This window comes from Electrophorus electricus, chromosome 13, assembly GCF_013358815.1.
Source record: "Electrophorus electricus isolate fEleEle1 chromosome 13, fEleEle1.pri, whole genome shotgun sequence".
In the NCBI taxonomy this organism is placed as follows: domain Eukaryota; kingdom Metazoa; phylum Chordata; class Actinopteri; order Gymnotiformes; family Gymnotidae; genus Electrophorus; species Electrophorus electricus.
This window is the reverse complement of record NC_049547.1, coordinates 10708610-10724345: the sequence shown is the minus strand read 5'-3', so window position 1 is coordinate 10724345 and position 15736 is coordinate 10708610. Positions and strand designations below refer to the sequence as shown.

General features: G+C 37.1%; 1 protein-coding gene across 2 annotated transcripts; it reads left to right on the top strand.

The window, feature by feature from the left end:
* Nucleotides 1–4086: 4086 nt before the first annotated feature.
* Nucleotides 4087–15736, top strand: akap12a (A kinase (PRKA) anchor protein 12a). Of its 2 annotated transcripts, none has more exons than XM_027011185.2 (3): nt 4087–4307; nt 7530–7629; nt 15403–15736. In XM_027011185.2, the coding sequence occupies exons 1-3, from the start codon at nt 4203–4205 to the stop codon at nt 15600–15602; spliced, it is 405 nt and encodes a 134-aa protein (XP_026866986.1). In that variant the 5' UTR covers nt 4087–4202; the 3' UTR covers nt 15603–15736. The 2 variants fall into 2 exon arrangements, with proteins under 2 accessions (XP_026866986.1, XP_026866985.2); XM_027011184.2 differs by lacking the exon at nt 15403–15736 and adding an exon at nt 7796–13013.

Below are 15736 nucleotides of genomic sequence, written 5' to 3'. Positions count from 1 at the left end.
GCTTTCTGAAAATAGTTTCTTCTTATCTAGGTTTTCACATAAGGCTATTCAGACATATTTGAGACACATCGAAGGAACCAATGTCCTGTTAATGTGACCAGTACTGGAGGAAATGAGGTGAAATTCTGTCAGTGCTCCAGCTATTTTTGTGCTGTCAAGACAAACCAGCCAACAAAACAAAGAAGCATTTCATCATTTGATGGACAGTTAAGTTCCATTAAGTTACAGTGTTGCACTTTTCTTTCTAATTGTTGTGTAGATTTTATTATGTTAACTTGTAGTGGCATTTTGTTTGCTCAGTAGCTTGCTTGTTATTGTAATTGAATGTCTATTCTGTGATTGGCTCCTTATCTGAAAAGGTATATAATGCTTACCAAGCTATGGAATGTCTGTGCATCATAATACTTGTTTCTTTAATTTTGCATTGATGATATCATGGTTATTATTTTTAATTATAACACAAAATTAGTTATAAATTAAAAAGGTTTAACTTTTAGTTTATGTAGTGAGTTTATGTAGCTTTTCTGACTGGATATATTTTTTAAAAATTAACATGGTTAATAATGAAGCTAAAATAAGAGTATATCTGATACACTTGGGAGGAACAGTTTATTTTGTAAATCCATGGAACTAATAACAATTATTCCTAAAAATCCTGAAATAGGAAGAGTACTGAGGATCATTTCACTTTGGTTTTTCCAGAAGCATATGACTTTTCACAAGGCAGACCATGCATGGTGCCAGTACAGATGAAAAGGCTTAGACGGAGTGGTTAAGCTGATAAGGGATATTCCATTTTAACTTTGCATCCTATACACTGTGCACAGCTGCCTTCGTAAAGGATTGATGATGATGACTTATGACAAAGTATGAAGACATAATCAAAGTTCACTTCAGTAAATTTAAATGTTTTATTTCTCTCTCAAAGCAAAAATCATAGAACCATTGTTCAAGTGTTGTGTTTCAGTAATGTTAGGTTATTGTTACATAAGATATGGAGCTAAAACAATCTGTATATTGCCTGTAATTATATTATGAAATTGGTTAGAGAAAATGCAACATGTCCAAAATCTCCGAAATATCCGTCTATCTTATCCGTCTATCTTAAACCATGAACCATGCTTCTTCGGGCATCCTTTCAGCAACCTTGGTGGTTAAGTTCACCCCAAAATAAATGTTGATTTAGTTAGTATTTTATAATGAAGAACCACCTCACAATTATGTCACATTTGAGTACTTACAGCACCTGGGAAAGAATACCATCTTCACTTACTGACAAGCACTGATCTAGTCTTATTTCTTTTAACCACTGATGCATAAAAGGAAGCTGAAAATACAAAACTGTTAATCTAAAAGTTTATCCTTCATTGGAGAAAAAATTCCATTCCATCGAAAATCAGTTTCAGGATACAAGGACGGAGAAGGATGACAACCATTCTTAGTGGTTATAAATATTAAATGTTTGGCATTTAGCTGATGCTTTTATTCCACCACCACCCCCCCAAAACAAACAACAACTTATAAATCACCGGCCCCAACAGTGGCAGGGATTGAACTAGCAACCTTCCAATTACAACACAAGTACCATAACCACTGAGCTACCATTGCCCTCTCTCATGGCACTGTGTTCGCTGAGTCTTTAAACAAGAAAACAAGTTATTTTTGGTTAGCTGAACTGTGAGCTGTGACCTAAATGAACTGAGCAGTCTGCATGGGACTCTGCACTGCAGTGCCAATGTTTTAGGGCCTTGCACTGGCTATACATTTGTGTTGGTCATGCATTTCGAAATACAGATTCAGCTGAATGCTGAATAATTTTTTGCATCTATGAAAAAAGACTTTACTGAATGAACAAAATATGTACTTCTTGGTTATAAACAATGTTGCACCTCAGCTGTATTCATCTCAGTTAAAAGGAAAACATAGCCCTCCAAATAAACACACTTAGATTATCTTATGTACTATATTTATTTTTGTATAAATCAGCACTTTTCTCCTGATGCCCGTTGGGCTCGTAGATTCTTCACATAGCAAATTACAGTTATTCTGATTACTTTAATTCATGCAATGCCACAGGTCCTCAAAGCAGTCTGGAATACAGTAGTATGGGGTTACATAGCCAAAACCTCATGATATCCCTCTTCATATTTGTCAGGCTTTCATGGTTCTTTTATGGGCTCTCTGTCTTATATTCATAGACACAACATGATGCATTGTGATCCAGGGTGTCTACATTGAAATAGAGATTATCAATTCTGAGGGCAGAGTTCGGTCTCTCACAGTGAGGCCTGGCCTCAGAATCCAAGCAAGTTCCAAAGGCTTTGATGTACACTGCATCAGGATTTAGTGTATTTTAGTATTTCCACCTTTGCTAGATTAGGAATTGAGGTCAAAGGGCCCAGTGCCAGATTCAGCAGAGGACCTAGCACAGGTCTTGCTTCATGCCACCTTTGGTTTATATACAGCAAATATAACCTTACAGATCACATATAGTAGTCTCATCAATTGATATGTGCTGAATATGCTGAAAGGTCAGTGAAGCAAAAATGTACTGCAAAATAGCTTAGCGGCCTCATTGTACTATAACATATACCATTGGATACATTTTTCAAAAATGAGATGATCTACAAATCCAGTTACATTAGGTAATTTTTACTTTGATATACTGCAGAATACAGTGAAGCATAGGAACAGGACCAATGGCCATCACAGTTCCATTCCCAGGTTATTCCTAAAGTAAAACCAAATAGACTACAGGTATTTATTTACTCTAAAAGAGGACTTTACTTTTAGTTTCATATTTGTATGCTCTGCATACATTAAAGGTCATGCATTTTGAGAGAGGAATGAAAATGTGTTCAAATGAACATCAAATTATCAGAGAAATCCATGTAGGATGAGGAACAGGAGGAAACAGTTTCAGGCCATTTTGTGCAAATTGTTAACCATGCTTGTGATATTTGATTCACATGGCTGTGTTTAAACTTAAAATTTCATTATGCTCAATAAATCTTTCCAGGAAAACACATTTGAAGAGCCACTTGATCTCAAATCACCCTGTATCCAGCCAGTCAGCTCTTTTTAAATATTTGCTTTTGAATGCCAAAATGTTTGACAAATTTTTCCTAATGAGCAGAGGTCTCTGATCGCTAGAGGTCTGCCCTTAAGGTCAGCACAGGCAGAGAGACCCAGATAATAAAAGTCATTCTACCAGCTTTTTAGGATGAACTAAATTTCACAGGCTACTCTCATAAGCCTTTTATTTGTTAACAAGAACCCAAAGTTAGTTCTAGTTTTAATCACATCAGAAGGGAAATGTTTTAATGTACATACTGTAAAAGCACTTGTAAATACTGTTTATGTAAACACTTAAGAATACAACACAAACAAATATATACTGGTGCATATGCATTATTATATACATACAGAAACATTGAGACTTCACCATTTTTAAAACAGGTAATTCTTAAATAGGCCACTGAAAATAAGACATGACTGTGCAGACAAGAAGACAAGCTACCATCAGTAAATTAGTCAATTAAGTTCTGAGGATTGGTAGCCTATTTTCTACTGAATAGAAGTCTTAATATTAACTGTAAGTACAAATAATAAACTAGCCACTCACTCTATGTTTATATTCACAGTAGACGCTGACTTCAAGCCTTATCTGCAAAGTTGGGGGTGTAGTGAAATTTGAATATCAGTTAATCAAGGTACTTGTGGTAGTTACTTCAAAGAGAAACTCCAAACATTCTATTAGACACGGTGTGCGTATGCAGCTGTGGCTTTAGAGCCCATAAGGAGTCTTGCAGCACATTAAGCAATGCCGTTAATATATATGCTGCGGTGACCGCTAAGAACAATGTTGCTGGTATTTGTGAAACAAGCTACATCTATGTGATATCTACAAACGGGCGCAGTGTCGAATTCGATTATTCGACAAATGAAACTGCGAAATGATTTTCCCGCAGTCATCTCTTACCCTCACTGATGTATCAAGGCGTGCCGCTGCCCCCTGCATGTGATAGCAAGAGTGGCATGCTTTCTAAAAAGCATTACTAACGAGTCAACCGCATCAACTGTGAGTCCAACTGCATTGGGGTCGCTTACTCCGTGGTCAGTGACCGAGTGCTGTATATTTGTTGTCGCCGAAAACGTATCGAACTTAAATCAGACCAGGAACAGAGAAGAGGTTCTTTGACATGGGTGCGACCTCTTCATCGCAGCGTTTCGGCAAATTCGAGGAAGAAGATGACGAACAAAATACAGGACCGAATAAGGCACAAGATGACATCGCTGAGGACAAGGTGATAACAGGACAATAATGATTAAACTGATTACAAACCATGCAGAAAATGCTTTTAAATGACATGTGTTGCCTCGTAGCTAATACTAAAATACAGTTGTAGTAAAACAGGGAAAACAGTACTGTGGACTAGATGTAAAAACTGCGGAAAACTTTTTTTTTTTTGGCTGCAGCAGCTACTGCAGTGAATAATCCTAGTAACCCTATGACGGCATGATGCTAGTGTCAGGATACGGGATAACGTTAATGCCATTCTAGCTAATTGGCTGCATTTGTCAATTATTAATTTTCAGTTATATATTTATAAAACTACATTAACATAACCTAAGAATAAATATTTTGAACGTACTCTTAATTGGTTTTGTGGCACATTTCTGACACTCTTCTCCCAAAGGAAATATAGAATTTCCTGCGGCTGCACTCGAAATAGCATGTGCATCGATTTCCCGTTAAACATGGTGTCAGTCTCAATGCAACAGAAAATGAGATGTCTCTGTTACTCTTCACAGAGATAATTGATGCTTTAGTTTCAAGATCGTACTGATTTATTTTATTAGCTTGAAGAATGTACATTTAGAACGTCTCTGACTAATGTTTGTAATAAAATGATTTTGTTGTTGTTATTCACTTGTAACTTAAGACTTTTGTTTTTAACATACAAGGTAATCATAACATAATTTGCATTTAGCTGACGCTTTTATCCAACAAGACTTGAGGGTTAAGGGTTTTGCTCAGGGGTCCAACAGGAGCAATTAGACAGCATTGAGGCTTGAACCAGCAACCATCCCCTCATAAGTCAAGCATCGTAACCACTAAGCTACCACTGCAATTTGTAACACTAAACATAAATTACCACTTGCCACTGTGACCTATATTCTCTTTGAATTTTAATGAATTTTATGCAGGATTTAGGATAGATCCACAATTACCATCCCTGGCCAGATCATCAGTAATGATAGGAGAACCAGTTTCAGGAGCAAACAAAGTACATTCCATATTTCTTCTACAATGCAGTGGCATTTTGTTACTATTACATAGCCAGTGTCTTTTTTTGCATCAATTCATGTTGAGTTCATATCCACTCATAAGATATTACCGAATGAGCTCTTCTGTTCTTAGGATTCTGTAGTGGTTTATATGTATGGTGTGCTCTCACAACAGCCACAACATTTTTGTTCATTTTGCCCACAGTGCCACAGCCATCTATGACTAGAAATCTATAAAAGTAGTGCAGTAGTTAGGATTGAGACATTAGAGGCTTCATGTCATGGTGAACCCAAATGAGGGCCTCTGTTTAGTCACAATTCAGCATTGAGGTAACTGGTCACACTCCTGCAGTTATTAGAAGCTTTTGATAAAACACCCCAGAGAGAGGTCAATAATGCTGTGCAACTGACAGTTTTTCCTCACTCAGTTTTAATTTTTAAGGGTTTGTTTTTGCTTCAAGAGGGTATCTGTTGTTGTATATTAGCCACCTCAGCAAAGCTGTGTGCAAAATGTATGATTCAGAAAGATGAATATAAATAATTACATTTGATATAGTTTGGTGTACATAAACTACATGTAACATTAGCTTGTTAGAATGTCTTAGAGCCTATTGCTGATCAAGAGACTTCTGGTTTAGTTTGGTGAAACATCAAATTTCACTAATTGTTTTTCCCACAAAGTGAAGCTAGTCATCCAATTCATGTTTGCTTGCTTCTTTAGTTTTGCAGCAGAGTTACAAAACTAATGCAGTTAGCAAGTAAGTTAATTAACCTATTTATCTATTTAAATCAGACAAAGTACAACAAAAAAAAACAGGCTTGCAATGGCTGCTGCTGTTTACTTACATAACATACATCTCCTTTTAACATACATCTCCATAATGTGCTATGAGGACAGATTAATGTATGCCTGCTTGATTTTAAAATACTTTTAGTCCCTTAACATGGTTTAGAAATCTTTTAATTTCTAAACAGCAACAGATATCTCAAAAATAATAATAAATGCTTTTAAAATAAATCTGACTTCACTTGCGCAGAAGTGAGTCTTCATTTGTGCAAACGTGAGCTTTTTTATTGTGTCACTTTCTGTCCCTCTGCTTTTGTAAATATAGTCTAATTGTACTTAGACACACACACACACACACACACAACATCTGAGTCAAAGTGGATGTTGTGAAGGAAAACGTAACTGCCAAAATAAGGTTAATACAAACATATATTGCTTTTAATGTTACATTTTAAAGCCTAGTTGTGAACACACTCTTATCTATTGTCCACATGACGTTTAAGGTCAGCAATAGCTTGACCACAACAAAATGCTATATTGCTTATACAGCCAAAGTGAATATGCATGTTGAATGCACAAATTCTCCTATACATTAAGACACAACTACAAAATATCTGTAAATATCAAAAGTGGTTTATAATGCCTTGAATTGGAAACATTGGCTTTGAGGAACATTCATGGTGCAGTACTCAAAAAGTGTTTGACAAGGCATGTGATGTCCTTCCTGTTAACCTATTGACAGTAAATCTTAGATAACCAAGTCTGTGTTTTGAAATACATTATATTTTAAAATGATAATAAAACAACTTTATATAATCTGGTTGGTATAATAAGTGGTATAAATCTGAACCTACAGAGAGAGCTTTAGTTCTTCTCATTTAACTCGCAATGTAATGTCAGTGATACAATTCCATTTTAAGAATATTTTTGCTATAACAGCTAAAACATGCAATATTATTGCTGATTCTTTTTGATGTTCATATCAGCAATGCCACTATACGGCTCCTGCGCCTCGAAGTCTTCGTGTTTTTGCATGGTCACGTCCTCTCGTGTTTCTCACCTGACCCTTGTTCTGTGTCATTATCATGCTCGTATACAAGGCTCTTGTCTAGTCATGGATGTTGTTGATGTTTAACCCCAATAGCCTGCGAGCTACGTCTTCTTTGTTGTGTGTGCTATATGTCTCTATTTTTACTCAACTCGTCCCCGCATCCTGCTCTGCCTCCTCAACATTACAAGCAATTTCATCTTAGTATATATTCTTGAATCATGACTGGTATTATGCAGTTTTCAAAAAAAGTCAATGGGTGACTGTGACTCATGGAAACTTTTACTAAGGTGAAGGTTCTCCTGATTTAAACCTACTATGCTCTCACTATTTTCATTTTTAGTAGAACAATTTAAATTTGCTTTTTGGTGGAAATCTTAACATGTCAGACCGTGTTTCTAGTTGCTACAGAACAATGGGCAAGACTCAGGCCTGAAAGAGAAGAACGAAAATCAGTCTGAGGAGTTAAATGGCCACTGTGAGGATAGGGTCATTGGAGATGGTGAGTATGTTATCACTATTATTGGCCTCAAAATGTTTTTGTTTACTGTTCCATTTATAAGTAAATGTACTGTTTTACATTTCAAAATTCAGTTGACACCCATAGTGAACACAAGTTTTTGTTTTCCCCCAACTCTCAAATTATACCACAACTCATCTAATTTCAGTTGGATCTGGGATTGTGACACTGAAAGAAGATGGTGTTGAGATAGAAGATCTTCAAGGTTATGTCTCTGAGACAAATGCTGATAATGTAGGCAAGGAAACTGTTAATGCAGATGGCATGACAATGAAAGAGGGAACTGAGGCTGACAGCAAACTGAATGACATTGAAGTTGGCTTCAAAAAAATATTCAGATTTGTTGGATTTAAGTTCACTCTGAAAAAAGACAAGTGTGACACTACTGCTTCAGAGGAGCGAGTCACAAATAAGCAATATGCAAAAATCACAAGTCCTTCAAAGGATTCCAATGACACCACAGAAGAGAGTTCTGTCTGCATAAGGGAAAGGGATGCAGAAGAGATGCAAAAGGAGTCAATTAATGGTAAAATAAGTGTTGAGTCTAAGAACAGTGACCTCTCTCCAAAGACAGACAGTGAAATGCCAGGTGGTCAAATCTCAGAAATCACAGATTATAATGAGCAAGTCATTCCTGATAAAGAACTGGTGAAGGAGGTCCCAGCAAGCCTGGAGCCTGAGGAACCCACTTCCCAAATTAAGCGATTCTTCACACAAGGAATCTGGCTTAGTGTAAGAAAGAGAAGAAAAGGGGAAGAGGCTTCAAAAGAGAATAGACATGAAGAAATTAAAATAACTGACAAAGAAGAAGGTGAAACATTTGATAGGGCAGCACAGGAAGATAGTACATGTGTATGTCTAGATGTGTTTAATTTTACATTTGAAGAAAGTAAAGATTTACAGGCCGGTGAGAGACATGAGGGCATGTCTGTAGTTGACGAAGCACTAATGAATCCCCATGAACAAGAAAAAGTACAAGATAGTCCATTTAGGAGGATTTTTAGGTCTTTTTCAAGAAGACAGAAAGAAACAAAACCTGTTGAACCAAATTTGATCAACTCCAGAGAATATCTGAATGAAAGTCTTCTATCATCCACAGAATTAATGAAGGTCCAAAAACAGGAAAAAGAAGCAAAGGTAGAACAACCGATGCCTACTGAGGAAGAGCAGGTTACAGATGCTAAGTTTGAAGAATCAAAAAAGAAATTAGACTCAGCAGTTTCCTGGGAAACCCTGATATGTGGTGGGTCTATCAAGAAGAGGTCCAGAAAAACATTTCATTTTGATGATGAAACCCAAGACAAGGGAGATGAGCTCAAAAATACAACAGAATCACTATTTGGAAGCTCCATTGAAGGTGATTTTGATCATCTATCATCTTCCAATGAACACACTGAGAGTCCTGCAGAAGGAGAAGGTGGATCCACATGGAAATCACTCAAAAAACTAGTTACTCCAAAAAGGAAGGTCAGAACAGAAGAAAGTGGTTCACCTGAGCAGATACCTTCAGACAGTGAGTTTTCCAAAGATGAATCTTCATGTTCTATAAAGAATCTTATCTCAAGACGAAAAAAGAGGACGTCTAATGGGTGGCAAGAACACTCATCCTCGGATGAAACAGGCAAAGGCATAGCAACGGACACTGAAGATGATGACACACCAGTGGTTGTTCCACTATCTGAATATGAAATAATGGAACCCGAAAACCTGAAAGAGATTACTGAGAGTACAGGCAAATTTACAATTAAGAAAGAGATGTATCCCATGACTGAAGAGGACAACTCTAATGGAAAAAATCTTTCACTGACACTTTCATATGCTGGTGGACCATCATTTATACCCAATCCCCCAAATTATGTTGAAGACCTGACAGAATTCATAAGCAAACATCAGCAACTCAGTGACATTCCAGAGGAAGGAATTATCGAGGAAAGTGTTCAAACACCAGTATCCTCTACTGAGTGGACAACTCAAGATGACACGTTAGCTGAGGATATTATAGAACTGACAGCTGATGCAGTGACTGCCCCTGAACCCACAACTGATCACTTTAATGAGGATGAAAATACTGAAATGGTATCAGCAGTTTCCCACCTAACAGAGTCCCCTAAAACATCTAGAAATATAACACCAGCACCAAGCCAATATGATATGACAGATGCAGATGTAGTGCTTCAGGAAGTTGTTGAAACTATCTGTAGGACTCCAAGTGTTCTGTCCTTCAAAACAACAGACAGAAACCCAGAAACTCTGTTAGTCTCAGTTTCTCCATGTGTTGTAGAGTCAACTGTATCACATAAGACAAACGTTTTAGTTGCCCCTGAAAAAACAGAAGTTACACCAATGTGTATAGGACTTGTTTCTCAGGACATTGACGCTGTTGAAGAATTTCTTTCTTTGCCCTTAGTTGAAGGAATTCATGAGACTAATGAAGCTGTACCAACAGAATTGGTCTGTATAGACTTGCCAGAAGAATCCAAGGCAGTAGGGATAGCAACAAATGAGGTCTGTGAGTTTGTAGTCAGTGAATTAGAATCTGAATTCCATGAAGCAGTTTCAGATGATAACACACATTTTGTTGAAACTGAGAAGAAAGCAGAGATACCTATAATAATGCATACAGATTTGCTTAAGGAAAGCCGAAAGGATGAAATCTTAAATGTGGTACAGGTGGAAGAATATCCAATTGAAGTACTGTATCGCAGTGAGGAACACATGCCAGTGGCATTTAAGGGTGCATTACAAGGTGAATGTCAGCCTACTGAGAAGAAAGTTATTACAAAGAATATAAATAGACCTGAGAATGAGGGTCCACTGGACACAGCAATAAAGGAAGCTGTGTGTGAACAGCAAGCACATTATGAGGAAATATGTGCTGAAGGTGAAAAAGAGCAAAAACTCCCAGATTTTGAATTATCAACTATTGATGCTGAGGAAGTCACTCAAGCTGAAATAGATGAGTGTGTAGTGCACAACACCATATTCTGTATGTCTGACAGTGCTATAAACAAAGCATCAGAAATGTTAGAGAATGCTGTTCAAGTCACACTAGCTGAAGTAGTTGAAACTGTAACACATGATGTCATAGTCCCAGGGCAAGATACCAATATACATGAAATCAGAGAGGAAATGAGTGATGTTCTTGCTTCAGCTGTAGTATGTCCAGAGACAATTAGCATAGTTAGAACAATCTCAAATTCTGTAAAGCTAGATGCAGAAGAATTGAAAAATTATGCTCAAATGGGAAATGTTCCTTCACTACATTTTATGAAATACCATGATATTCAAGCTGAAGTGATGAATACAGAGTTAAAAACAGCAATGGCAAATGTTGAAAGAGAACTTGAGTTTACTGCTGCAGTGGTTGTAGCAGGTATCTATGACAAAGTAGCAGCAATCACAAAAGGAGCAACAGGGCAACATAAGATTGAACCTATATCAGCAGAAGAGAGTGGGGAAATTGTTACTAGGAATGTTTTTCACAGCAATAAAGCTGAAAACATCTCAGGAAATTTAAATGAGTTACCATGTGAGGAAAAGGACCTATCAGCAAAGGAAGCCTCTCTTCTTGAAACTGTTACCAATGATGAAGGTAGAGCAGCTGAGAAGTTAGAAGACATATCCAAGGTTTCTATAGACCTTGATAAATATATAAATACAGAGATAACTCCTGTTCAAGATCTCAAAACAAAACAATGCATAGGTGAAAAGGAGGAGGTGAGTAGGAAAGAACCAGTCATCTGTGAGCAACCAAGTCTTCAAATTGAATTTGCCCAAAAAGGAAGGCAATCATTGGCCAATACCACAGTAGTGTCACAACCAAAAAGTCAGAAGGATTCTGAACTGAGTGCAGATACACATATCAAAGAGGCAGCTCCAGAATCTGTGGAAGAAGAATCACCAATGACACGTCAGGTTAAAAGAGCATGTGTGGATGCTGCATCCATGATTTCTGACACACATTTGAATAATGTTCCAGAAACCAATGAAAGAACAGCAAAACCTGAAACTGATTTTGAAATCACTACAAAGACAGGTACTCCATATACTAAAATTGAACCTCAAAGGGGCATAGAGCAACTACAAAAAGAAATTGAAAGTGAGAATGAATCAAGTGAAGATAAGAAAGTAATGGAAAATTATCTGAAAGTCACTGAAACAATTTCAGAGATATCTATCATATATGTAGGGGAAGCAAATAGCTCTAAGGTAGTTTCAACTACTGATAAGGAGTCTAATGATATTGAAAACACATGTGAACTACAAAACTATACAGTTGCTAAGCCAGGAGTGGAATCTGAAATATCTGAGGAGCCAGTAGAAAGCATTCAGAGTTCTGAAGAAACATTTTGTGGTGGCAGAGCAATAGGGACTTCAAGTGAGCCTGTAAGTATGAAAAAATCTGATAAGACCACTGAGGTCCAGTTAATAGTTAAACATGAGCAAGAAGCTTTGTTCAAACCTGAACTAACTGAACTGTGTGAACCAGTAGCTACAGAAGTGTGTGAGCTTGTAAGTAAACATAAATCTCAAATAATAGAATGTTCTCAAAAGTACACAAACTTTCCATATGTGACTGAATATGAAGTAGGAACTGAACTGAAGGTAGCAAAGACAGCAGCTTCTGCATTGGCCATAGAAACACTAGCTATGATGGAAATAAAAGAGGAATTAACCATAATCAGTACTCAAGAAGACACAGCAGAGTCAGCTGAGCAGGTAACAGAACCAATGTTCATTAAGAATAAAATTAAGACAGTCACACAGCCACAGGCAGAAAAGCAAGTAAAGAGTCATCTTGAAGTAGAGAGACCAGAGGTAACTGAATCAAAGATAGAAACACCCGTAGTAACAGAGGTTAAGGTGGAAGTAATAACTGATGTACAAACAGAAACACGAGTTTTGACATCAGTACCAAGGATTTTTGATACGATCCCCACTGCTGAAATGTCAGTGATTAAAGATACTAAAGTGCAATCACACTTTTTAACATTAATCAAAGAACCAGAAATAGCTGCAGGCATCACTGCAGTAGAAACACTGGCACTGAGGGAAACACAAGCAGTGCGCCAAGATTCACAGAGAGCAACAAGGGCAGCAGTAGTCCAACTGCCAGCTTTTTTGCCAGTGTCAAAGGAAGCAGAAGTGCTAGCGGAGGCGTCTAAAAAAAAAGGACGCACAAGTCAAGACACCAGTGGCAGATAAAGTAAAAGAACTACCACTAGAAATGTCTGTAGCTGCAGAAGTAGTGCAAACATCAGTGGATATAGAGAAAGAGCACAAATACCATCTGTGAAAATCATTATGTGAAACTGAAATCTTGATGAGGACACATTTGGAAAGGAATCTTCATCCACAGACCAATTTTGTGACATTGGTGAAAGAAGTGGGGTCCACAGTAATGACAGCAGTAGTCAATGAACCACAATTAAAAGTAGAAGTGATCCCAGTGGTACAAACGCCAGATGTGGACCAAGTGGAGTAAAAATCAGTTGTTCCATTAGTATAGAATTAAAGGAAACAAAGCTTGAGACATCAGGTGCAGTTGGCATTTGTGCACCAAAGACTGAAACATCTGTGTTAAAAATAAAAGTAGAACCATCTGTAGTAACTAAACAAAAGTAAAAACACCAACTCTAACACCAGTGGTAACAGTGATGGAAGTGACACCTTTGAAAGAAGAATATGGTTATCAACAACAACATTGGTTGTTAAAGAACAAATAAAACTGCCAACAGTGGCTCTAGGGGTCCAGACTAACAATGGTTCCAGCATTGTTTCATCTACCAACTCTTACACAAGTGAAAGGAACACTGGCAAATGATACAGTAGTGAATGAACTAGAAACACCAGTTGTAGCACCAGAAGAAATCGCAAGGCAAAATCAGGCATAATTTGAAGACAAGGTTGCACTTAAACTTCCAACTCTAACTGAGCCACGGCTAAAAGCAACTGAGATGATTGAACAAGTTTCTGATGAAGAACAAAGTGCAGACTCCAAAGAGGACACAGTCTTGAAATAGTAAGCAAAGCATTAGAAGAGACTGATATCCCCATGGAAAAGACAGCCAAGTCCCTACCAGAAGGGGAACATGATATGTGGAAAGATGTCATAGACAATATTAGAGATGAGTTTTCTGTGACAGAACCAAATGACATGGTGCATAAACACTAACACAAAATTGTTCAGTATGATGAGACAAATATCATTAATAAACATTGTTAGATGCTTTAATACCATCAGTAACCATATTTATCTCTTTAAATATAATAACATTTATACTGTACAATATGATACCTGGTTTTAATCTAATTGTTTCATTAAAAGGTTGCACAGTCCAAATCTTTCAAACGAATGTCATTCTAGAGGCAAGAGGCTTCAGTCAGTTGCTGGCAACCTCAACATTAACAATATTTCAAAGATTTGGGGCACAAGTTAAAAATCCTTTGCCCTTAATATTAATACTGGACCAAACACTTGAGAAACAATGCAAGTCCAGATGCACAGAAGAATAATCTTGTGTCCAAGCAATTTTGTAGTCTAGGACTGGCACAAAATATAATTAATTGACCTATAATTGTATGCTAGTTTTCATAAAGGCCTTGAAATTCATTGGTGCAATCCATTACAACAATGAAGTTACTAAAATTTGATTTTATATCTATATCAACCTGATCACCACATATAAATTATTTAAACATATGCGCTAAACCCACTTTAGTACACAGATCTTGTAGCTATGCAATTACTCCCAACTGCTACCCTTTCTGGCTATATCACTTCGTTTGGATGGCTGATCATTTTCAACATAGCAGTGACACTAACATGGTAGAAGCATTATACTGGGTGTTGTGCTGATTTGATTGTATCAGGCACATCAGTGTCACAGCTGGCTTGTCTGTGGTCCTGTGGTTAGAAACAGGCCATTAATGGAGCTTGTGAACGACTAACACAAATCAGTATTTCTAAAGAGGTGGGTAGTGAGTAAAACAATGCACATGTAAGTATGAACTATGCCATACCTCAGGGGGAAACAGTTTCTCTGCAATATCTATGCATGGAACAGCCGTACACTTTGAGTTAAAAGTATTTATTATATTAAAGCGAACAGAAATCTTTAGTAAGCAAGATTGCTTGAACTTCACATTAACTTTAAATACATTAAGATGCTTTAGAAGCCTAACTAAATTATATAAATTATATCTCTAAATTTGTCTAATAACTGGGTTTTATGCTGCACAGGAACTTCACTGTGATACATGAACTATCAACCTGCTATCTATTTAGAAGACATTCTGCATTGTATTATCATTCTTTTAAATCATACTTGTTTGTGTTAGGCAAATTATGCCTGTTTAGAACTGACCAGTTCAAACAGTGAAACGCATAATAAATGCAGAGCACTTATCATAATATTTGTTACTATAGCTAATGGGGTTGAATATGATATCTTATTTGTTTCAATGGTGTTGTCTGGGCAACATTTTCAAAGCATTTTAGATGCCTGAGCATTCCATTTTTCAAAACATTTTAATCCATCCAATTCTGCAGATATCAAAATAGATAGTGTAACTGTACATCTTCTAAGAAATTGTATTAACAATGAACTTGTCACGTTTGGTCAGCCAGATAGCAGGAGGGACACGCCCACTCCTGCTAAGGATCACAGCTCGTACCTGCCACGTTCCCAGTCCCCGATTACTGATTACCTTCACATGTTCCTTATTCACTCTCTGCCATATTTAAACCCACAGATCCCAGGAGACGGGGCTGCACATTAGTGGTCCTTCTAGATCAAGGTAAACAGAGTCATCGCATCTTTCTGAGGAAGAGTAAAGACCTCTACAATTTGTTTTGTTTAGAGCTTGTTATCACGAACGCAATGGATAATAAAGAGCACCTCTTTGCAACCCCACCTCTCGCTTCCATTCAACTGCCGCCATCACAGAACTAAACAAAAATATATCTGATCATATTTTTAAATGAATTTCTACAATTTGTATGAATTAATGCAAATTATGCTCATTTTGTTTAAATAAAATAACCCAAAAGGGTCCATGGTCAATATTTTTATTATATAGAGCAAGT